Source organism: Elephantulus edwardii, unplaced genomic scaffold, assembly GCF_000299155.1.
Source record: "Elephantulus edwardii isolate Elephantulus edwardi_28Jun2011 unplaced genomic scaffold, EleEdw1.0 scaffold00126, whole genome shotgun sequence".
In the NCBI taxonomy this organism is placed as follows: Eukaryota; Metazoa; Chordata; class Mammalia; order Macroscelidea; family Macroscelididae; genus Elephantulus; species Elephantulus edwardii.
In genome coordinates, this window is record NW_006399876.1 from 3102586 (window position 1) to 3126510 (window position 23925).

Below are 23925 nucleotides of genomic sequence, written 5' to 3' on the forward strand. Positions count from 1 at the left end.
GCAGCGGCGGCGGCGGCTTCTCGCGCTCCAGCTGCGGCGCCACCGTCGCTGTCAATAACGCTGCGATCCATTGGTCACATCGTACGCCCCACGCGAGCAAGGCGGGCAGCCATTGGCCTGACGCTGCGCATGTCAACTGCGCCCCGGCGCTACGGGAGGCGACCAATCCAAATCGCCGGAAGAACGCCGCGCGCGCCCAGCGCGGGCCGCATGCAAATAAGGCACATGACCGCACCCCCACCCCGGGCGCGCCGCCGGCCGCCTGGCTCTTAAAGGGGCCGCTCCTCTGAGCCACGTGGGCCGCCGGCTCGCGGGTCGGGGGGCGCGGGGGGACGCACCTACTAGTCCCTGTGACGCCTACAACTGGCGCCCTGCTGCGCCCGTGCCTTGCCCTCACTCCTGCGCCTCTCAGCCCCTTCCCGGGATTGGGGTGCTGTCTCCCCCCCACCCACGTGGCCCACGGCTCTGTCTAGCAGAGCCCCGCCACGCCAGCATCGCCACGATCGGCTGCCAGCCCCGTCCTCTCCCATGGGTCTCCTGCAAGCCTCCCAGCTCATGCCCTTCGTCCCTCCTGCAGCCCCTTCCTCAGATCTCTCGGCCCTTCCTGCTGTCAGGGGCCCCTTTCTCCTGGGGCCCGTTATCGGGGCTCCATTCATAGAGCTGCAGCTTCCGTCCACATACCTTCAGGACTCCAGCAAGACACCTCCCATCATGATCATGCGAGCGTCCAGTGGGGGACCTCACCCGAGGTCCTTTATGCCCTGGGCTTCTGGGCACACACAGCCTGACTCCTGCTGGGGCCAGACCCTCCCTGCCCACAGCCAGGTGGGGTCACTGAGGGTGCCTGGATGCTCCAAGGAGCTGTGAGGTTTACAGGCGGAGCCACCTGCCTCGCCTGCCCTGGCCGGGCCTCTCAGGGTGTCCTCTGTCTAAAGGGTCGTTGGTGGGGGGTGGGGAACTCGAGCTCACGTCCTCTGTCTCCGGGACTCAGAGAATCGCCGAAACCATGGTGGACATGACGCCCAACGAGAAAATGACCAGTCAGACACTTCCTACTTAGTGGTGCTTATGTGCCATTGAGTTGGGCCCGAATCATAGCTGACCCTCCAGCGGGTTTTCACAGGTGGTGAATCGCCCTTTATCTGCAGGACAAGTGACAGATTCGAACCACTTGCCTTTTGGGTTGGCACAGAGCTTCTCACCACTAAGCCACCAGTGCTTCCTTGCCTGTTAGTGGCCGGGTGATTTCAGAGCTCTGCTGGTTGGTTGTGCCGAAGGACTGAAGCCTTCGGGTGGTGGTGTTGGAGAAGAGTCCGGAATATCCCACGGACAGCCAAAAGAACAAACAGATGTGTCTAGGAGAAAGTGAGTGCTTCTTGGCAGCAAAGATAATAAATTTCATCTCACACATTTTGGACCTACTGCGAGGAGAGGCTATTCCTTGGAGAGGGACACCCTGCTTGGAAAGGTGGGGAGGAGTGGCGAAAGATAGGAAGACCCTCATCCAGGTGACACAGCTCACGTGTGTCAGAGTTAGTGATGGTGGCACAGAATAGGACAAGGGTCAGACCTGTTGCCTGTAGGGTCACTGTGAGTTGTGTTCGACTCAGCGTACCTAACACCTGTGTGGTTGCGAATTGTTCATACTCTTGTCCCATTTCTCAGGAAATTTTTCTTTGAGTAGGGCTGCTCTCGAAAACATCATTAACTTAGTTCTGTCTCTTCTCCAAATCCTTCCTGTTCTGTGGTGTTTATAAAGGGACGATCAAGAAACTGGAGCGTTAATTTTTTTCAAACATAATGTGGGATAATTTAGAAATATTCAAATAAAAATGATGGGAAATCCTATTTCAAAACAAAAAAGAGAAAAGAGACTGGAAAGTCTGGTGGTCCCTAAGGACATGAAGCAGGCTGGAGACCTCTATGTGACATCCGTGTGACAGGCAGGATTGGCACTGACAGTTTGAATGTCGGGATGTCTTCCTTATTTGGATTTTCTGACTTGTCTAAAATGACCAAAATTTTCTTTCAGGAAAGAGGATGGGGGAAGGGAAGCAGAAATAAACGGCCAGTGGTATCACTAGACCAGTGTCACTCTCGTCATGGGCAGGGGTGGGGGTCATTCCCCCTCCTCAGGTCGCTGAAACTGCTCTTGCTGGTCAAGGTAGAGACCATCGCCACCGAGTGCACCTGCCTGTGCACCTGCCCCCTGATGTGGTGACTGTGTGTGTGTGTGTGTGTGTGTGTGTGTGTGTGCATGTGTGTGTGTGTGTGTGTGAGAGAGAGAGAGAGAGAACGAGAGACACATCACTGCTCCTGGTGACTGGTGACACCATCCTGGTGGTGCCGCTGCCTCATCTGCCCCTCCCCCGTAATGCTGCCAACATAGATCTTGGGGTCACTTTGATGTCACCTCTTCTGAGAGCATCAAGGGTACAGTGCACCCCACACCTTGCAGTCCTTTGTAACACCCCTGGAAACAGATAGTGCAAAATAGAATCATGAATGTTTTCAAGTTTCTGCTGAATAAAGTTTCAAATCTGTTTGAAGGTCTGGAGGACCTGGATGTTGGGGGGCGGGGCACATCAATATCCAGAAAACAAAGGGCATCAGGTGTTTGGGTTCTGCCCAACCGATGAAGAGACACGTGCTGCAGGATTGTAAGTGAGGTCATTTATTCACTGAGCAGCTGGGGGTCCCAGCAACACAGTGGGATTCCACCTCTCCTAGCTTCAGCTAGGTGCTTTTCTATCTTCACTGTCCTTTAGACTTTGGGCTGTGGGGGCCCAGGCTACAATATTCAGCTGTTGACATATTTCTAAGGGTGACTTAGTCACAGGTACAGTGCAAAACATTGACATCTTGAGTTTATCAAGGGTACAGTGCAAAGTGTTTACAATAAACAATAGCAGCTACTATTTTGGGAAATGCACCAAGACAAAACTTTAGGGCTGGGGCACAGATTTTTCATACACAGGGTTTGTTATTCAAATGGAGTGAGTTGCTGCATTAAATGAAGTCTTTCTGGCTTCTCGGTGGGAGGCCCCACAAAGGTGTCCTATGGATATGGTAGGAGAGAGGGTACTGGGTCAGGCAGACAGTGGGGAGCCTGTTCCATGGGATGCTGTGGGCGGGGCCTTTCCTGAGGGCCACCATGGAGGTGGGGAGGGGACCACTCATTGTGGGACTTCTTGGTTGCCATGTCTGTTATACACTGGACAGCTGTCCAGGTGGATGGACAGGGCACTGTGCAGCAGGGATAAAGGGAACAGATTGTGTGTGCAGTTCTGGCGGCCACACGTGGCCTGGAGTCAATGGTCACTGCTTCCAGCCCACTCCACCACCTCTCTGTTCTAATCACAATGGGAGGGTCACCCAAATGGCCCTCTCCAGGCTGTGGGGTGGAGGTGCTCTGCATGAGTAAAGGAGTTCTGGGAAGACAGAGACAGGAAGAGAACGTGGCAGTCAGCTAACAGAAAGGTCAGTGGTTCGAACCCACCAGCTGCTCCATGAAAGATCAGTCAGCTTCCAGAAAAATCTCAGCCTTGGAAACCCTACGGGGTTGCTCTGCTTTGTCCGCCAGGGTTGCTGGGAGTCGGACAGAATTGACTGGAGAGCGGTTCTCCCACCTCAAGTTCTACGGAGACATATCCAACATCGTGATGAACACACAGGAGATCCAAGCTGCCAAGGACCTCATTGTCCTCGCGCCCACAGTCAACATGCACAGACACAGCCATCGAAAATGCGCTGGGATTCTTGTATGCTTATTCTAAAGAACTCTGTCATCTTTCATGTATTGTTGTTTTTAGTATCGATACCATTAAAGAAATATGAATATTTTCTGCTTTGGTTTAGAAACCAATATAATTTGTGAATGTTTTAAATTAACATGGCTTCATCATTGTGTTTCCGTTTCAAGCACTTTCTTATGTTCAGACACTAAGATATGATCTGGAGAAGAGTCAAGTCATTTCCCCAACAATTTCTAGTTCATTTTATCGGAATATCTAATTCTAAAGATTTATGGGGTAAGAATGCTTATTGTTCTGTGTTATTTAGTTCTTTTTTTTTATGTATACACTTACTGGGGGGAGTGTGTTTTTAGATGTATTATTTGTAACCTCGAGTTGCTATAATCAAGGATGCTTTAGGCAGAATATTAAATGATCCAGGAAGTATTAAAAGAAGATGGAAGGAATATACTGAGTCATTGTATTGAAAGGAATTGGCAGACACAGAAGAATTTCATGAAACAATATATGAGCAAGAGCCTATGGTGATGAAGGAAGAAGTTCAAGCTGCTTTGAAGGAAATAGCAAAAAATAAGGCCCCAGGAGTAGATGGTATACCAATTGACATATTTCCGCTAACAGATGCTGCCCTGGACGTGCTCACCAAGTTGTGCCAAGAAATCTGGAGAATAACCACTTGACCAACTGACTGGAAGAGGTCTATATTTGTTCCCATTCCAAAGAAGGGTGACCCAACAGAATGTGGAAACTATAGAACAATATCATTGATTTCAAATGCAAGAAAGATTCTACTGAAGATTGTCCAAAAACTACTGGAACAGCACATCAGCAGAGAACTGCCTGAAGTCCAGGCTGGGTTTAGAAGGGGTCGTGGTACTAGGGATATTGTAGCTAATGTTAGATGGATCTTAGTTGAAAGCAGGGAATACCAGAGGAATGTCTATCTGTGTTTCATTGACTATGCAAAGGCGTATGGATCATAAGAAACTGTGGCTGACTCTGAGAAGAATGGGAATCCCAGAACACTTGATCATGCTAATGAGAAACCTACATTTGGACCAAGAGGCAGTTGTCAGAACAGAGCAAGTAAACACTGCATGGTTCAAAATAGGGAAGGGCGTACGCCAGGGATGTGTCCTGTCTCCATACCCTTTCAACCTGTATGCAGAACAGATTATCCGGGACGCTGGGCTCTATGAGGAGAAATGTGGGGTCAAGATTGGTGGAAGATCTATCAACAACCTGCACTATGCAGATGACACAACCCTGCTTGCTGAAACTGAAGAGGACCTGAAATGCTTGCTGCAGAAAGCCAAGGACTGCAGCCTTCAGTATGGATTGAGGCTCAATGTCAAGAAGACAAAGATTCTCCCCACTGGACCAATTGGCAGCATCAGGATGGATGGTGAAGAGATTGAGATTGTTCACAGCTTTAGTTTACAAGGCTACACAGTCAACACACAAGGCACCAGTAGCCAGGAAATTAAAAGACGTATTGCGATGGGAAAGTTTGCTGTTAGGGACCTCTCTACTCAAGAGCAATGGTGTCTCTCTGGAGACTTAGGGGCATCTGATACAGGCCATGGTCTTTGCTATCACTTGTTATGCATCAGAGAGTTGGACAATGACTAAGGAGGATAGAAGGAGAATTGGTGCCTTTGATCTGTGGTGCTGGAGAAGAGGGTACCATGGACTGCTAGGAAAACAGATTCATCCTAGAGAGGGTTAAACCGGGCTGCTCCCTGAAGGCAAGGATTCTGAGGCTCCGTCTAACATACTTTGGACATGTTGTAAGGAGGGACTGGTCCTTGGAGAAGGACATCATGCTTGGTAGGGTGGAGGGACAGTGCAGGAGGGGAAGGCCCTCTATGAGGTGGATTGATTCAGTGACTGGGGTAATCGGGTTGGGTGTATCAGAGACAGTGCAATTGGCACAGGACAGAGCAGAGTTTAGGGCTGTTTTATATAGGGTCGCTACAAGTCGCAGGAGACTCGATGGCACATAACATTAAGTAAGCAAATTTCCGACTTTGGAGAGCTTGTTTGAAGGTCTGGCAGGAAGCACAGCCACTCAACCAGAGGACAGTCGTCCTGGGGAAGACAGTCCTGCTGGCGAAGGTGGTCCTCTTCAACCAAAGGGACAGCTTCTGTAGGGACTTTGTGGAGCGGTGAGGCAAGGGGACATCCACCTAGCCAGCCAGATCAGTTGAATCAACGCTGGCAATCCACAGGGTGACAGATGTCGCAGGCAGATCACCTTCACATCCATGTTATTGTGTACCATACCTTTGGAACTGACTCATAGCTGACCCTCCGGCGGGTTTTCAGAGGCAGTTCATCTCACTGCACTGGAGGAGACTGCCCATCCTTCTCCCACAGAGGAGCTGGTGGCCTCAACCTGAGTGCCTTCAGGATTGGAGTGCAGCTTCTTGTCACTAGGTGACCAGAGCTCCCTGAGGCATCTAAGGAAGCAGGAGTGGCATCCACTTCCTAAACAACATGCCTCCAGAAACTCATGAGCTTTGATAAATTGTTGTAGAGGGCCTTCAAGCCTTTTGTTCACAGGGTCACTATGAGTCATGCTTGACTCAAAGGCAATCAACAACAACAATATTGGGTAAAATGTGGATCTAAAAAAAATGCACTGGGATCCAGCAACAATGGCAATGTTCAACAGAACAGCAAACAAATGCTGGCGAGGTTGTGGAGAAACTGGAACCCTTTTACACTGCTGGTGGGAGTGTAATATGGTGCAACCACTATGGAAAACAGTCTGATGCTTTCTAAAAAAAAAGTTGGAAACAAGGGATCTCTGGTGGCCTTCACCAGATGCTTTGATGAAGGAGGAGAGGAAATCTCCTCCTGTACCAGTCAGATCTGATTTGACAGTACACACACACACACACACACACAAATAATAAAATGAAAAAAATTTTAAAAAAAGTTGGAAATAGAAATACCATTTGACCCAGCAATTCCACTACTGGGAATATACCTTAAAGAAATCAGAGCCATGACTCAAACAGACGAATGCACATCCATGTTTATTGCTGCATTCTTCATAATAGCAAAGAGATGGAAGCAACAAATCAATGTATTCACACAATGAAATATTATGCAGCATTGGAAAAACAATGAACTCTTAAACATCACACAACATGGGTAAGCCTGGAAGACATTATGCTGAGTGAAACATCTTAGTTCAAAAGTACAAATACTACATAACACCACTGTTATAAAACAGGATTGACATGGGCATTGGGGAGAACTAGGAAAAGAGTGGATAGATAATGACCTCTGCATTGAAACAGATGAAAGAGAGAACTGTTTAAAAAGAAAATAGGATTAGGCATTATTTGTATGACAACAGCTCAGAATAAAGGTACACTGCAAAATGGCCTGGGGCGGAGGGAGGAAGTTGTACAACAATGAATGAATATTAAAAAAGAAGTGAACTGAAGGAGGGGAAAGGAAGGAAAATGTACAACAATGAATGAATGAAAATCCAACTTTTCTGTAAACTCATTAAAATCACAATAAAAAAGAAAGAAAAATAAAGTATGCATTGGGAAATCCACTCTCAAGGACCTCACTAGAGGGCCAAAGAGCAAAGATGCCACTTTAATCATTAAGGGACCCCTGACTCAAGCCTGTGACAGCTGGACAATGCATGAGGAAGGTCATAGGAGACGAGATGCCTTTCAAGCAGGAGTGGTGGGAACACTTTCTCTACCACAGACTGCCAAAAGCACAGACAGATCCGCCTTGGACAAGTGCAGTCAGGGTACTTCCTTAGAAGCAGACAGTGAGAGTGTCTCCCTACATGGGGCGTGTTGTCAGGAGGAAGGCCGTCATGCTTGTAGAAGTCAGGGTCAGTGAAAGGGAAGAAAGCCTTCAACAGCACGGACTGACACGTGTGTGCAGCAATGGGCTGGGCAGGAGAGACTGAGGACGCTGTGGACAGGGGTCTGTGCCACGGGGCAGGGCGGTGGACAGTGAGCACCGGGCACCTAACAGGGAGGTTGGTGTTACAATGGTTAGGTAATCTCATCTGCCAACGGAAAGGTGAGCCCACCAGCCTGTCCTTGGAGGAGGGGCAGCCCACCTTTGCAGATTGTTGTTGTTTTTAGGTGACATCGAGTGTACCTCAAAGCCACCTTATGAACAAAAGAGCTGAACCAAGTCCTGTCCTGTGTCATCCTCACACCTCCTGACACACAAAAGTCTGTTGCAACAGTCACCCTGTCAATCTACCTGGTTGAGGGTCTTTCTCTCCTTCGCCGACCCTCCACTGTTCCCAACATTATGTCCTTCTCCAAGGACTAGCTCCTCCTAACAACACGCCCAAAATTTGTCCTCAAACTGACATCACCACCCCTTGATAATTTGGAAAGGTCCCTAACTGCAGACTGTCCCAGTGCAATGCATCTCATTTCCTGACTGCTTGTACCAAAGGTATTAATCGTGGATCCAAGCAAAATGAAGCTGTTGACAGTTTCAATCTCCTCTCCATCCATCATGACACTGCCTGCAACAATCTTTGTTTTACTGATACTAAGATGCAATCCGTACTGAAGGATACATTCCTTGATCTTCTGCAACAAGTGTTTCCAGTGCCATCTGTGTAACACAGGTTATTGATGAGTCTCCGTCCAATCCTGATGCCACTCTCCTCTCAGAGTCCAGCTTCTTGGATAATTTGCTCCGCGTATAGATTGAACAGGTATGGAGACAGAATACATTCCAGCCTTGGAAACCCTGCAGGACAGTGAGTTTAGGGGTGCAACCGAGGGAGGAGTGGGCCTCTTGCATCTATCCTTCCAGGAGGTGGGTGTGTGAAGGGAAGGCCATGTGGCCGCACCCTCAGGAGGAAGGAGCCCCAGGCCACCCCTGTGGGGTGCCCGGGACAGACAGGCTTGGGCTTAGCTTCTGCTGCATTTGGCAACTCCGTGGTGTTTGGTTTTCCAGCAGGGCCTGGGTGGTGTTTTCTCAATAAAGACTTATGTCTGCAGAAACACCATCTGGCTCTGGCATGGCTGCTACAGGCAAGTCGGCGGCCCTGGTTCCCCGTGGGCAGTGGGCAGGTGGGTGCCGCCAGGGCTTCTCCCTGCACCGGACCGTCTCGTAAGGCATTCATCTCACCCTGATCTGGGGTGACTTGTGTGAAGTCCTACCCCGCCCCCGTGATCGAGACCCGCTTCACCAGTGCTAAGCAGGCACTGCGTTTTTGCAAACTGCTGGCCTGCGGGTGCCACGTCTCCAATTTCTCCAACAGAAGTGCGCTCACTTCTGAGTCCCAGTTTGGCCGTTCTCAGAGCAGCTCAAGGTTTTCATTAGGTCGTTGCACTTCACAGCGGCCCTGTCGCGTTTCCAGCAGTGCCCACCTTTCAGGACAATCTGTCGGCTGGGAGCCTGACCCATAAAGCACGGTGCTGCCAGGGCCCTTTGGATGTCAGCACCCACGGTGCACGTAGCTTCCAAAAGCCGTGTGCCTTGCTGTGTTGACAGCCGCTGTACTGTCCAGCAGACCTGCAGCGTCTCTGAGGCACCTAGTCAGTTCCCGAGGGCATGATGGGGTTAGTCCTAATAGCCTCTGAGTGCTACAGAGACAGGGGAGGGGATGTGGGCAGGGACAGGATCTGCCCCGAGGACATGAGGAAAGGTGTCTGCCCTGAGCTTGACCTCCTGGCCTCTAGGAGACAGGCTCCTCCAGGGCAGGTGGTGGCCCTGCCCCTGCCCCCAGGGTCTCCTGGTCCTGCCCTTGGGTCCCACCCCCAGTGCTCCTCACAGCAGCTTCTCAGGAGCTTCAAAGATGGAGACCTGACAAGGTGAAAAGTGGCAGAGTCTGGTGACACAGACCACAGGGTGTTCCAGACCACACGGTCCAGCAATTGGGCCTTTGTGATACCTGGTGACGATACACAACCTTGGTGCTCTGCCTCAGCCTGCCACGAGGGGGACCTGGAGGTGTAGTGCGTAATGCTGTTACCCAAAGGCCAGAAGTTTGAATCCACCAGCTGCTGGAGGCACAAAGCTGGGCCACCTCCTCCTGTGAAGCTGGAAGCCTCGGGCACTGATGGAGGGTCCCTGAGTCAGGATCAATCAACTTGCAGCCAAACATCAGGCAGGCCTATGATGTGACCACGCTCCAGCAATCCACCACCCCATCAGGAGGACAGCACTGCCCGGGCTAAAAGCAGAAGACAGGTCAGACACAGATGGAGGAATGAAAACAAAGACTCACTGGGAGGGAATTGAGAGTCAGTGCAGATTTTCATTAACGTCATAAAAACGCCTCTCTAGATGGAAAGCACCAAAAGCCTCCCACAAGCTTGGAACCTGACATGAACATGTGCTTTGTCCCTTAACGCACCGTGTCCAACTCCCCTGTGACCAGCGAGGACACCTCTGCATAAGTGTGTGTGCCCTTTTCCTCCTTGCCTCACACCTAGGAGGCCATGCGTCTGAGCATGGCCCAAGGCTCTCACTTCAGCATTAGGGACTGCCTGCCGTCTCCTCCCTGGCTGCTGGCTGCAGGGGTCCGACCCCTTCTCTTGGTTACTGGCCCTAAGGACCCCATGTGGCCACGTTCTGACCCCACAGAGAACGATGCAGAGTGACGCCCGTCACACAGGCACCTCAGTGGCGCTCTCTCCCTGAGGCTGGCCCTAGGCCAGCCTTGCTTGTGGTGGGTTACTCTCCTGAACAGGACCACCATCCTCCCAGCTCACATCCACCTCTGAGAGGTGACCGCTGGGCCCTTGCTCACTCAGGATCCTGCTGACGGCCTCTGCGAACAGTCCGTGGGGGGTCCTGACTGCTGACCTGGCAGGTGAGACCCTAAAGGTGCACCATGGACACCCCAGAGCTGGGTGGAGGGAAAGGCTGGACGTCTGTACCCATGGGTACAGCCACCTGCTGGTGGGGCCAGGCCTGAGGGTCAGTGACCACTGGCCAGGCCCTCAGCCACACTTGGTGGCCTCAGATACAATGTTCCTGCCACACAAGTTTAGGTGGTGCTTGACAGGGCAGCAGGCCCAGGGACAAGGCTGCTTCTCCTTATTCTAGACTTTTCTCCCCTTCAGTGGTACAGTGACAACTCTGAGCTGTGCTCTGGTGTGGACATCCCTGAGGCAACCCGCTGAGAACAGGGCGCAGGTTCAGAGGAAGCTGCAGCCACACTGGCCACCCCCACGGCCACTCCCCGTCCGGATGATGATCTCGCAGTCACTGAGCTGGCAGTGTGTCCTGACCCCACCCTGTCAGCAAAGTAGCCCAGGCTGCTGCCATCCACCTCTGCCGTACCCTCCTCGGCCCAGGGCGGTGGGCACGGCTGGGTGAGGGTGTGGTGTGGTAGGGCGAGGACGCCTGCCTGCCCACACTCCCCCCCTCCCCCCACAGAGGACCCGGGAACAGGTCTCCACTGTCAGCTGTGCAGCTCCTGACCCTTCAGGTACAGGAATGGTCCAGGCAGCTGAGTGCTGACTCTGGCCTCCCGGAAGCCTTTGTCTGGGGCGCCAGTGATCTGAGCCTGTCTTTTCTATGGGAACGTCACCCAGTGCACTGGACATCAGGGATTACCCGGCCAAGCAGCGTGGGAGGACACCCCACAGGCTTCCTCTCAGTGACCTACTGACCACGACACAGCTGGTTGCAGGCCCTAAGGGTTGAGCGAGCAGGGAAGGCAGGTCAAGCTTGGCGTTTAGAGGAATTTATTGCGCATCCCTGAGCCGTTGGGCAGAGTTCTTAAGTTAGGGCTGGAGGCCAGGCCAGCACTGGGGCGGGTCTCCAGAGCTCATGGCACGTTCCTGTTCTGCACCGGCCCCGAGGCAGGCTTGGAGGCCCCATGCTCACAGTGTGCTCCCGTTCTGCACCGGCCCCAAGGTGGACCCGGAGGCCCCGTGCTCCCGGTTCTGCACTGGCCCCGAGGTGGACCCGGAGGCCCAGTGCTCCCGGTTCTGCACCGGTCCGGAGGTGGACCTGGAGGCCCCGTGCTCACAGTGCACTCCCGGATCTGCACCGGCCCCGAGGTGGACCCGGAGGCCCCGTGCTCCCGGTTCTGCACCGGCCCGAGGCGGGCCTGGCACCGCTCATGGCGCGCTCCCGTCCTGCATCATCTGCAGGTACTCCCGGTGCAGCTTCTCCTGCGCCTCCCACAGCTTCTTCAGCTTCTTGGCCTGGCCTTTGCTGATCTCCTTGCCGTCTGTGTCGTGTGTGGGAAGGCCCTGTGGGGGGATAGGATGGGGTTCTCTCATCAGGGAGCCAGTTCTGGGGAGACACAGGTGGGTGATGTCCCCAGCGGGGACAAGGACAGGAGTCAGCTCCAGAGCGGGCTATGACGAGTGTCAACGCTGGGTGGGAGATGGAGCTAGGAGTCAGCCCTGGCAGGGGACATGGAGCCATCTCTCCCCTGCTGTCTGTCCCCCGGGGCCGATTCACCAGTGGGGACCTGCTGGGCATTTACTGCACACTGCTCCAGGGGAGGCATGGGGTGGGCCTCCCTCGGTCCTCACTTGGAGGGCACCCCTGCCCAGGCTGGCAGCCCCGCCTGCACCTTAGCTGGTCTCGTAGGTACTCACGGTGTCGTCAAACTTGGAGTACTTGTCGCTCTCTGACAGGAACATCTCCCGGGGCGGGATGCGCATCTTAGCCAGTTTTGCCGCCTGGGACACATAAGAGGGACACGGGGCTCACACCCGAGGAGGTTCTCACTCAGGGTGCCAGGAGGGACCCCCAACACCCACATGCATATCCTACCCCCTACTCGGGGAGAAGGACAAACGATTACCCCATGTGAGCGCCAGAGCCCAGACTTGGGGTGTGGGGAAAGGAACATCCCCATAAGCACCAGATCCCACATTTGGGGACAGGGATACTCTGGTGCCCTCTGACCCCACACTTGGGGTGCTGGGAGGGAACCGCTGTCACTTAGTCTACTGTCAGCACTCCTGCTCCAGGACCCCCTGATGCCCACCCCAACCCCTACACTAGGGCCCCAGCAGATGGCCCATCCTGTCAGCCCCCACCCTGAGTGCTGGGGGTTAGAGAATACGGTGGCCAGCTGAAAACCCAAGGAGGGTGACTTGACCCCAACCGCATGTCCTCCTGGGGGATGCGGGCTGTGAGAGGACGCTCACCCCAGCCCCACGGCACCTAACAACGCTGTCCCAACCTCCTGTGAGGACAGAGAGCCGGTCCCCCTTAAGACCATTTCTCACACCTGGACAGGACTCCGAGTCCCCGTTGGGTGAGCCACGCCCACCCTCACCCCAAGTCCCAGGCAGCACCTCCTGCTCCTGCTTCCTTCTGGCCGCCTCCTCCTTCTTCCTCCTCTTCTCCTCTTCCACCTGGGGGAGCAGCATCCACTGTGAGATGGGGCACCTGGCCCCCCACAACCCTTGGGCTCTCGTCAGGTGGGCAGCAGTCAGACTGGTCGCCCCTCGGACATGGTCCGGGGACTCTGCATCCACAGCCACCAGAAGACAAGCCTGGAGACGGGGAGCCAACGAGGGCCAGGCAATCCCTCCCTGGGGCGTCATGCTGGGAGAGGCGGCTTGGGCGCACATGAATGCTGAGGGGACCCACAGCCTCAGCGGGAAGGGGGTGCCCGGACAATGCCACTGAAAAAGTCACTAAGCACCACCAATCTCCCCAAAACAGAAGGCAGTTTTCTTACTAAAGCCTTCTGTTATCAAATCACCACCTCCTGGTGCCCCGCCCCCGCCCCCGCACTCCATCTATCTCACTCCTAAAAAGCAGCTGGTGGATTCGAACTGCCGGCCTCTGGGGTCACAGCCTGCTTGCTATCCTACCACGTCACCACCACAGGAGGCTAGTCCTCTTCTCTTGCTGGGTTTTGCTTTTTGACGCGGACACGAGTTCTGAAGGGGAAGCATTTCTGCCTCACGCCCTCACACACTGCTGGACGCATCAGCTCACTTACCCTTTTCCTCTCTTCTCTCTCTCTCAACAAGGTCTCTCTGTCCACCAGCTTGACCACGGTGGGGAGCCCTGGAGGACAAGCAGGAGTTCAGGGGAGGCTGAGGCTCCTGGGACCCGTCTCACAAGGCGACCTGGCCTGCCCAGACCACCAGGGCCTGCCTGCACCCTTCCTGCCCACGAGCTGCACCCAGGGGCCTCAGGCTCACGGCAGTCTGTGTCCTCGCCCCCTGCCCAGAATCCACACAGAGACATCCGGGGTCCACAAAATGTTTAGAGAATACACCGTCTGTAGGGTTTGAGGCTGTAACCCTCATAGGGACAGACTGCCCGTCTACGCTGCACAGCACCTGGGTTCCAGCTCCTGACTTCTGGTCGCCACTGCCCACCCTCCGTGCCACGAGGGCCTGCTAAACCAAGACCACCCGGGGGGCAGCGTATGGCATGTCTTGTAATTGTGGAGGGAAGTCACAGAGGATGAGGCCTCTGGACATGTGGGGACAAAGGTGATGGCCTGCTCACATGGGGAAGGGCTGGGTGGACAGGCCTCTGTCCATACCCCCTGACTGCCTCCCCCGGTGCATCCAAGAGGACCCAGATGCTCACGTCACCTTCATGGTCTTCCAGCCGGACCCCGAGCTCGGGCAGGATGTCATCTCGTAAGGTGTCGCTGAGCTGCAGTACCTCAGGGACTGTGGGGACAGCGAGCTGTCAGGACACGGGCATCCACGGCTTCCCATGCACCCACGCGAGCAGCACGAGGTCACCACCAGATGGGAGAGGGGGTCCCCCCTCACTGGCCACAGCAGACCCCCATCAGCTGCTACACCTCGGGGAGTCCGAGCCTGCCGGGCGGGCCTGCCCCAGAGAGCAGCAGCCTGCCCGTGGCTGGGGGAACAGGTCACTGCGGGCTCTTGTATCAGCACTGGCCTGCTCACCCCAAAGCCAGACTTGACCTCAGGAAAAGGCCACATGCCAACCCCACAGCCTCACAGCCGGTCACTCGGGGACAGTCCTACTATCCTGGACTGAAGGTCTAGGGGCCACAGTCAGGCCATGCATCCAGGTACGTGGGCCCTGGGCCACACTGTGTGCTGGGTTTCCTGCTCCACACACCCAGGCAGCATGCCTGTCCCCAGGTGGGGAAGGGGCAGCTGCCGAGACCACGCTCGAGTCCTGCGCAGGGAGTGGACGCAGTAGCCCTGGGCTGTCTGTGAGGGTCAGGACTCAGTCAGAGCTCCCTGCAGAGTGAGGCCTGATCCGCAGTGACCCTCCATGGGGGGCGGGCCTGAGAACCCCAGGAGGGAGAATGCTCAGCTCTCTCCAGAGGCCAGGAGCCAGGGACGAGGCCGACGGGAGCAGCCACCAGGATGAGTCCCTGCTCCCAGGTTCCTCCCTGAGGCTCCGCCCAGTCCAGCAGAGGACCCTCCCGGAACGGAGCGGAGAGGCCCCTCCACTCCTCAGTGACAGTGTCCTGATGGGAGGACATCATCAGCATGTTTTGCTGCCTGGTGCTAGGCGGGGTACCAGGAAGGACCCTCAGAGCTGGGCTGGCCTGTTGGCACCAACACCTCAGACATACACGGGTCAGACAGGTGGTGACGGGCCTGAGGCCAGACTCTGAGCGTGGCCCTCTCCCTGTGGGCAGTGTGGTTCTCGGGCAACAGGCTGTTTTGGGGGGAAAGCCAGTCAGGTCTGCCACCGCCGTCACCAGAGCCCAAAACATCCAGGCTGCGTCCTCCCTGCAGCGGGCACCATCAGCGTGGCTGCCAGGTGGGCTAAGCTGCCAGGGGATGGACACTCCTGGGCTTCAACCCCTGGCGCTCGGTCCATTTCTGGGTCCAGCTCCTGCCCAGCACACAGGGCCTGGCACCAGCTGATGTCTCAGGTCAAGGCACTGTGAGGCTCAGGCTTGCTTTCAGATCACACAGCACACACCAGACGGCAACACAGCTCTGAGACTGGAGCTGAGCCCTGTCCTGGGAATCCGGGCCCCATCACAGCCCGAGCAAGGGAAGCAGGCTGGGCGTGTGCACCTCCCGGCACGAGGCCCCGGGCTCACCAGGTGGATATGTGCCCGCTGCAAACACACAGCACAAGCAGGGCAGCCAGGTGGACAGGCCCTCAGCAGACCACGACGGGCACCCTCTCTGGCCTGCCACCCTCACTGTCCTGTCCCATCACTCTCCTGCACCAGGCTCAATGCTCAGTTGACTGCTGGGAAGGTGGGGAGGGGGTGGGGGGATGGCGTGCAGGACAACGTCCTGCATGAGGGTCCTGACACCAAGGTGCTGCGGAGACCTCGTCAGCGGAGCCCATGGGGAGGACGGCGTCCCGCTCTGAGCGGATGGCCTCACCTTTCTTCTCTCTGGCGATTCTCCGCACTCCTTCCCTGAACTCTGACAGCGCCTGCAGGTACGGCATCACGGTGGCCTCGAGCTGTGGGAAGAGGGCTCAGCTCACCCAGGAGTAAAGGGTACTCCGGCCACATGGAGGTGGTGCTGGAGGCAGGGCTGTTCCTCGTGTGGGAGATCGGACCACAGCCGGGTCTTCTAACTGTGCACCTCGTAGAATGGGGGACCCGTCAGGCCTCCTCACACCTCGTGTTGGAATGGGGGACCACAGTCAGGCCTCCCCACACCTCGTGTTGGAATGGGGGACCCGTCAGGCCTCCCCACACCTCGTGTTGGAACGGGGGACCACAGTCAGGCTTCCCCACACCTCGTGTGGGAACGGGGGACCCGTCAGGCCTCCCCACACCTCGTGTGGGAATGGGGGACCCGTCAGGCCTCCCCACACCTCGTGTTGGAATGGGGGACCTGTCTGGCCTTCCATGGTGCACCGGCTCCCAGTGCACGCAGTTGTCACACAGGCCCAGACACCACAGAGCGAGGACCCCGGCAGGGCGAGTCCCCGCACCATCCGGTTCCCCAGAACGTACAAACGGCCCCCTGACACACACTGGAATGTCCTGCGTGTGCACTACACGGTGAGGAAGGCTGACGTGTTCTCTGAATGACCCGTTGGGACACAGGCCCCCGGCAGGCAGATGCTGTAAGCTGCCTAATCATACTCCTTTTAAACAGTTTTTCCTTCTTCCGTTCCAATGCAATGGTCACTAACAGCCCAAAATAAGAGGCATCATTGCAGAAAGAACTGGGGCAGGTAATTGGGCGACAATGAATGAATATGGAAAAAAAAAGTCAACTGGGGGAGGCGGTAAAAAAGGGAAGAGGGAGGGAGAGGAGGTAAAAAGTCAACAATGAATGAATGAAACCCTAACTTCTCTGTAAATGTTTGCTAAAATCACAATTAAAATAGAAAATGGTACTGAGGAAGTCAATGCAGGGCTGCTGTCAGAGCTCCATTTATGCAATAAAAACAAGCCCCCAAAAAATGTCTGTGTGAGCACAGTGACGCGAAGGTCAACAGAGACGTGTCTGTGCTCAGCGCGGCCTCCTGACCCCACAGGGAGCACCGCTGATGAGGGGGTGCGGCCTCCTGACCCCACGTGGGGGCACCGCTGATGAGGGCAGATGGGGCCCAACAGGGGGAGACATGTCTGTGCGGCCTCCTGACCCCACGATGGGGGAATCTCTGATGAGGACAGGCACATAGTAACAATGCCCACTCTCGTTCTCCTGGGTGGACACCATGAAGGCCGGGGCCCTGTCGACAGTGCCCTGCCCGTCCCTGTGGGCCTGTCCTGGGATCAGTTTCCCCTCTGGTGCTGCGTGAGATCTAGGCCAGCAGTGCCATGGACAGAGGATGACAGTGGGGTGTCTCCTGGGCATGTGGGCTCCACTCTGTACACCGGTGTGTCCTTAGGAATGGCACTCACTGACCACAGGCTATGCAGTGAGGCCACCGAGGGGACGTGCTCACTCCTGATGCTATGGGCACCAAAGCAGAGGCCAGGGTGGAGTGTCAGGAGGGTGGGACTCAGCACTGGTACTCCATTTACCAGATGGACGTAAGACAGTTAAGAGTCGGCCAGGTTCCAGAAGCAGGAGATGCCCGGAGCCAAGGCCGGGGAGGGTGTGTGGACAGAGGATGTGCAGGTGGCCCCGAGGAGCTTCAGCCATTGTACTCACGTCTAGTCCGGCCCCACGTCCGCCGACAGGGAAGCCCAGGGAGCTATCCTCATCGATGGCCCCAAAGATCTAGGGAGAAAAGGAGGAGGACTCGGAAAGGAACCCTGGATGGTGATGAGCCCGACGGCAGGCGCCAGGCAGCGGCTCTCCCCATCCTGTCCTGGGACCCGCTCAGGGGGCAGAGCTGCAGACGGCTGGGCACCGTGTGTGCCGCTGTGCCCTGGAGAGCGGGAGGCAGTGGACTCCAGCGTGCCCAGTGCCAGGGGTGTGAACAGTCTGCACTAGACAGACATCGGGCTCTGAGCTGTCCTCACATCTCACAGCGGGAGCAGGGAGACCCTGTGAGCACAACCACCAGGTGCTGATGGACCACAGTGTCCACCTGGCTCTCAATGGCCCAGCGAGTGCTGCTCCACAGACACCCTCAGACTGTGTTCAGTCTGCCTTGGGCCCCCCTGACCCTGTGTGTCCGTGGTTCATCTTCCCTGGGCCCCCTGACTGTGTGTCCATGGTCAGCCTGTCTGGGTCTCACTCTGACCCTGTGTGTCTGCGGTCAACCTGTCCGGGTCCCATCCTGACCCCGTGTTTGTGGTCAGCCCGTCCCGTTCCCACTTTGACCCTGTGCCCGTGGTCAGCCTGTCTGGGTCCCACCCTGTCCCGTGTGTCCGAGGTCAGCCTGTCCGGGTCCCACCCTGACCCCGTGTTTGTGGTCAGCCTGTCCGGGTCCCACTGTGACCCTGTGTATCTCAGGTCAGTCCGTCCCTGGCCCTCCTGACTGCGTGCGCAGGGCTGGGTGTTTGCCCATGTGCTGGACTGGTGCCCACCTTGACCCTGTGCCCGTGGTCAGCCTGTCCGGGTCCCACCCTATCCCATGTGTCCGTGGTCAGCCTGTCCGGGTCCCACCCTGTCCCGTGTGTCCGTGGTCAGCCTGTCCGGGTCCCACCCTATCCCGTGTGTTCGTGGTCAGCCTGTTTGGGTCCCATACTGACCCTTGACCCTGTGTCCGTGGTTAGTCTGTCCGGGTCCCACCGTGACCCTGTGTATCTCAGGTCAGTCCGTCCCTGGCCCTCCTGATTGTGTGCGCAGGGCTGGGTGTTTGCCCGTGTGCTGGACTGGTGCCTACCTTGAGCATGTGTGTGAGGTAGAGGGCAATGCTCTCCAGCAGGATGCGGTTGGGCCGCCGGCGGGCTGCCTTCCTGGCCGCCATGTAGAGGTTGCACTGGCTGACCAGGGCCCGCATCTCCTCCAGGGCCGTACGGGTGTCCACGTTGTCACAGAGAGCCTCGTGGACGGCGGACTTCTTGTTGTAGAAACTAGAGGAGAAGGGACTGTGAGTGATCAGATCCAACCATGCACGTGACCACCAGGTGAGTGTGGGTCACAGCCAGAGCGTGACACACACTGACCACCAGAGCAGTGTGCGTCACAGTCAGAGCCGCATATAGTGACCACCAGGACAGGCTGGGTCACAGCCAGAGCCACTCCCCTTGACCAGCAGGCCGCCGAGGGCCTCGGCCGGAGCCCAGGCAGCCGTAAACCTCTCCTCCCGCAGGCCGCCCGCAGCCACAGAGCACCCTGGCTCACGGTGGCCCTCAGGACAGAGCAGGACCACCTGACCAGAGGGCTCCCACGGTCGTCATCTCGATAGACCACTCGTCCTTCTCCTGGGACTAGGGCTTCGAGCTGCCCACCTTCCAGTTAGCAGCCCAGCACTTGAGCCACGGGGCTTCCCAGAGGCCAGTGCAGCAGCTCAGAGCATGCGCCTCAGGGTCTGTGTGTGCCATCCGGCGACGGCGTTCATTGTGCCACGCAGCCATCCTCACCCCCCCCTTCCTACTGCTGCTCCCACAGAATTCCAGGGCCACACCACGGGCAGGGACCTGGGGCCAGCGGGCAGCATGGTACCACACACGCACGAGCCCAGGAGGAGGGCCCCTTACTTTTTATTTAGCTCTGTTTCCTCCTCTTCCCACTTCTCAAACTGTCCCGTCACGTCCACAGGGGCTCGGAGGAGATCTTTCACGTTTAAGAAAAACTCCTAGGGTCAGAAAAGCTGTTGAATGACAGTGAAGGAATGGCCCAGGCCCACACTGGCTCAAGGGCAGCTCTGTGGGCTGACCCCCAGTGGGTCCCCTCCACGGTGCTGAGGAGGCAGAGAAAGGGTCCCCAAGACAGAGCCTGCCCCGTCTCTGCCTCAGCCGCCCCCATTCAGCTCGGGACGCCAGCCCAGCCCATGACGACAGCAGGCACGCTTTAGGCGAGAGCGGTTCTCTGGTCCCTCCCGGAGCCTAGGTGGGGACTCTCGGGACATGGACGGACTGTGACCTCACCTCACACTGGCTGACCAGGGCAGCGCTCCCCGGCTGAGGAAGGACTCACGTTCATGAACTTCTCGTACTGAAGGGCCGACTCCATGGTGTTGCTGGAGTAGTCAAGCGTGTCTTTCCAGGCGTGCATGAGGAAAGCCAGCCGCAGCTGGCGTGCTGGTGGACACACAACAATGACCATTATCTATCTCTTTCCCTCCGCCAAAGCCAATGTCTACTACAGAAAGCAGGGAGGGCTCAGACAGGATGAGAGGAAATGGGAAACACAGGCCTGGAGCGGGAGGCGTGCTGCTCTGCTGTGGGGACTACACAGGGTCAGGCAGAAACCACGTGAACCGCTGAGCGCAGAAGCATCTGCTCTGCTAGCCCCGACCCGCACCCGCGACGTCAGAGGCCCAGGCCAGAGGGCACAGGCTGGTACTCACCGGAATGCTTCTTCAGGGCATCCTGGATGGTGATGAAGTTCTTCAGGGACTTGGACATCTTGCAGCCTGCGATGGTCAGGTGGCCCGTGTGCAGGAAGTACCTGACCCAACAGTCGTTTTCAAAGTAGGCCTGAGGGGGACGGGGCGGGGGTGTCATGGCCTGTGCAGGCAGAGCGGGAGGTGTGTGTGCGTGTGAGGTCATCCTCTCTCGCTACTGTGCCCACCCCCAGGCCTGACTCCTGGAAGGAGCTGCCAGGTCAGGGCCAGCCACTGACCAACGGGCTGGCCAGTGTCCGTTCCATGGTGGGGTGGTTCAGACCACAGGAAGACGCTACCAGAATTCACGCGGAGATCATAACGGTCAGCACCTTGTCTCTGTCCACAGGGTCAGTGTCCCCGCCTCAGACCAGGTCAGCTTGCTTCACGCCCCTGACTCCCAGTGCTGAGGCCCCCACCTCGGACCAGGCCCGCCAGGCTCACCCCTTGTCCCCATGGCGCCCAGGCCCCTCACCTTGGACCGGGCCGGCTCACTTCAGCCCCCTAACCCCACGGCACAGCGCCCCTCACCTCAGACTGGGCCAGCTCATTGTCGTGGTGGGGGAAGCGGAGGTCGAAACCGCCCCCATGGATGTCCATCGAGGCCCCCAACAAGGTACTCGCCATGGCAGAGCACTCGATGTGCCAGCCTGGGCGGCCCTGGGAGACGGAAGAGCCGGTTACCACTCACTGACCCCGAGGCCGTGGACCCTGGAGCCCACGTTGACCGGGTGCTGCTGGCCTCATGAACAGGAGTGACAGAAAATTCAGAGATGTGACAAAGGAGGGGAGGCCTCTGCCCATCAGCCCTCCTGAGGGCAGTGGAGCCAGCACCCCCAACCCTCAGATCACAGACCGGAGGCTGAGAAAGAGCTGGAAGCCCCGCACCCACGCCAGGCGTCCCTGTGGGGCCTGCCACGGACCTTGGTCTTCACACACACCCACACTGGGCTCCTTCCTGGTCTCCCCCTCCTCACCCGTCCCCAAGGTTCTCCTCCTCACCTGCCCCTCGCAGGACTCCCGTTCCCATCCCCTCCTCATCCCCCGCCCTGGACTCCCCTCCTCACCCGTCCCCAGGGGCACGGCCATGAAGGTTCCCCGGGTTTGGAGGCCTTCCACAGGGCAAAGTCGCTGGGTGACCGCTTCTCACTCAGGCGTTCGGCAGACACGCTCAGGTCACCTGTGGACAAGGAGGGCGCTGTCATTCAGTGCAGCCCACTGTCACACCACACCATCAGCCACTGCCAGCCTCACGCTGCCCTGTCCACGCAGCCCCTCACTGACCCATAATGTCCAGTCAGGGCACTTCCTCTAACACTGAACTCCAACAGCACATACCTGCCACCTGCCCACACAGGGGCGCAGCCAGGGGCATGGGGGCCAAGGGGCCACGTCCACCCTCTGCTCACGTAAGTGTGGGGTTATGCTGAGCCGAGCAAGGGAGCATGTCTTCCTGCTGCAGCCCCAATCCTGGTCAACGGCTCGCAGGACGCAGTCAGCGCTCACTTGTCCTACAACAGCCCAGCTCTGCCCTCCAGCCCCCCAAAGAGGACACCTGCCATGGGCTGGCATGAGCTATGAGACCACCAGACCACAGGACCTGGGGGGACTCTACGTGGACGCCACATCTGAGTCAGCGACTCTCCTGCATGGAATTTGGAGGGTGGCATGGCCGTGGAACAGCTGTGGCTCCAGGGGCCGTGTGCACGCAGAGCCTCACACTCAGATATGTTTCCCTTTTCAACCTGTCACCATGGATGCAACTGTCCACGGATAGTTTAAACGATGGACGTGCAGAAGATCTCAAAGGGCAGCTCAAGAAGACCAAGTCTACGTCTACGATGAAATGCGTAAAGATGCAGCTGGAGAACAGCGAGGGACGCTTCACGAGGGGAGAGGCCTGAAGTAAAGGTTTACGCCTTGAGCGGCCAGGCCCGTGGACTGTGTGGGCAAAGCGCCGAGCGACACAGGAAGAGCCGACGAAAACACCAGGAACACAGTCTCTGTGCCTGAGCCGGTCCAGACTCCCACATGCTGGTAAAAGCGCCTGCTCCCTCCTGGTTCACTGTCCTGTGTCCTCAGAGGCCGCCACGAAGTCAGCCTGCTGACCTCCAGGGGCAGTGTTGGAGGGTCTTTTGTCCACGCCCAGCGCCTCCTGGACTGCCTGCTCAGCCTGCCTCAGTGGCGAGAATCCAGAGAAAGCTGGGGCTCCCAGCGTCACCTCTTGCTCTTAGGAGAACCCGAGGTTTGGCCGAGGCCAGCCTTCACTTTCCGGCCATCTGGGACAGTGGGCGGGCCAGTGCTGGGCTCTCCCCAAGAGGTGTGGGTGGACACCATCAGCGTCCCTCCCTGTCAGGTGCTGCGGTCCCCTGCTTTCCCGGGGATGCACACCGACCCTGAACTGCCTTGTGGGGTGAAGGAAGCAGGGACATCTGAGCACAGGCAAGATGGGGCAGGGACAGGAGTGGACCTGGAGAGCCAGGCTACAGTACCCAGGGATGTGGGCAGTGAGACTGCTGTGGGAACCTGGGCACCTGGGCCGGGGGACTCCCTGCCATGCCGTCCGTCTTCCGAGGATTCCTGGTTGGAAAGATCTCACTCTTTCACTCTCTGTCCTGTCTAGACTCTAGCAGCCATCTGTCCGTCAGTCATGGTGTGGGGCTTGTGTGTGGCTGGTGTGGAAGTTTTATCACTGGTATTTCAAACACCAGGAGGACACGCAGGGTGGACAGGATACGGTGGAACTTCCAGATCAGTACAGACTGGGAAGCTGGCTGGCCATCTGCTTCTGAAATAACAAGTCCCTGAAAACCATAAGGGTAGAGCAGGGCTCTGCTGGACACCGTGGCCGGGGTGTTGCTGGACACTGTAGCGTGGAGTTCTGCTGGACACTGTGGTTCAAGGCGCTCCTGGACATTGCACCAGATGAGTCCTCAGCTAGAAGGCGCTCAAAACACCAACGTGGACGAGTGGACTCCTCACAGCAGAACCACTGCCGGCAAGTCGTAACCGACTCAGAGCTGACCGTCCACTGGGTTTCGGGGGCTCCAGGCTGGCTGGGAGGGGCTGCCCGTCTTTCGTCTGGGGAGCACCTGGTGTCTGCCTTAACAATGCGGACAGTGCAAAGCTCTCACCCAAGGACGGATCTTCGTATGCTGATGTGACAGGACCCAAAATGAGGAGAATCAGTGGCAGACATCTGAAGAACTGCAATGTCTGTGGTCGGGTGACCCCTGGAATCCACACACAGCTGACCTCCCAGGGGGTACTCAGAGGACATGAATCACGTGGGAGGAGAGTGCCCATCTTTCTCTCAGGGAGTAGCTGATGCATTCGAACCTGTGGTTTC

At 56.9% G+C, this 23925-nt stretch overlaps 1 protein-coding gene across 1 annotated transcript in view; it reads right to left on the reverse strand.

The window, feature by feature from the left end:
- Positions 1–11845: 11845 nt before the first annotated feature.
- CARS (cysteinyl-tRNA synthetase) overlaps positions 11846–23925 on the reverse strand; it is a 37110-nt gene continuing 25030 nt past the window's right edge. Inside the window, exons 11-23 of the mRNA XM_006893376.1 lie at positions 21644–21756; positions 21108–21236; positions 20541–20670; positions 20168–20271; positions 19729–19826; positions 18912–19101; positions 17789–17857; positions 16052–16133; positions 14306–14386; positions 13699–13766; positions 13043–13102; positions 12335–12418; positions 11846–11980 (exon numbers count right to left, since the gene is read on the reverse strand). Of these exons, the coding sequence (XP_006893438.1) occupies positions 11846–11980; positions 12335–12418; positions 13043–13102; positions 13699–13766; positions 14306–14386; positions 16052–16133; positions 17789–17857; positions 18912–19101; positions 19729–19826; positions 20168–20271; positions 20541–20670; positions 21108–21236; positions 21644–21756 (1343 nt within the window). The remainder of the gene's footprint in view (positions 11981–12334; positions 12419–13042; positions 13103–13698; positions 13767–14305; positions 14387–16051; positions 16134–17788; positions 17858–18911; positions 19102–19728; positions 19827–20167; positions 20272–20540; positions 20671–21107; positions 21237–21643; positions 21757–23925) is intronic.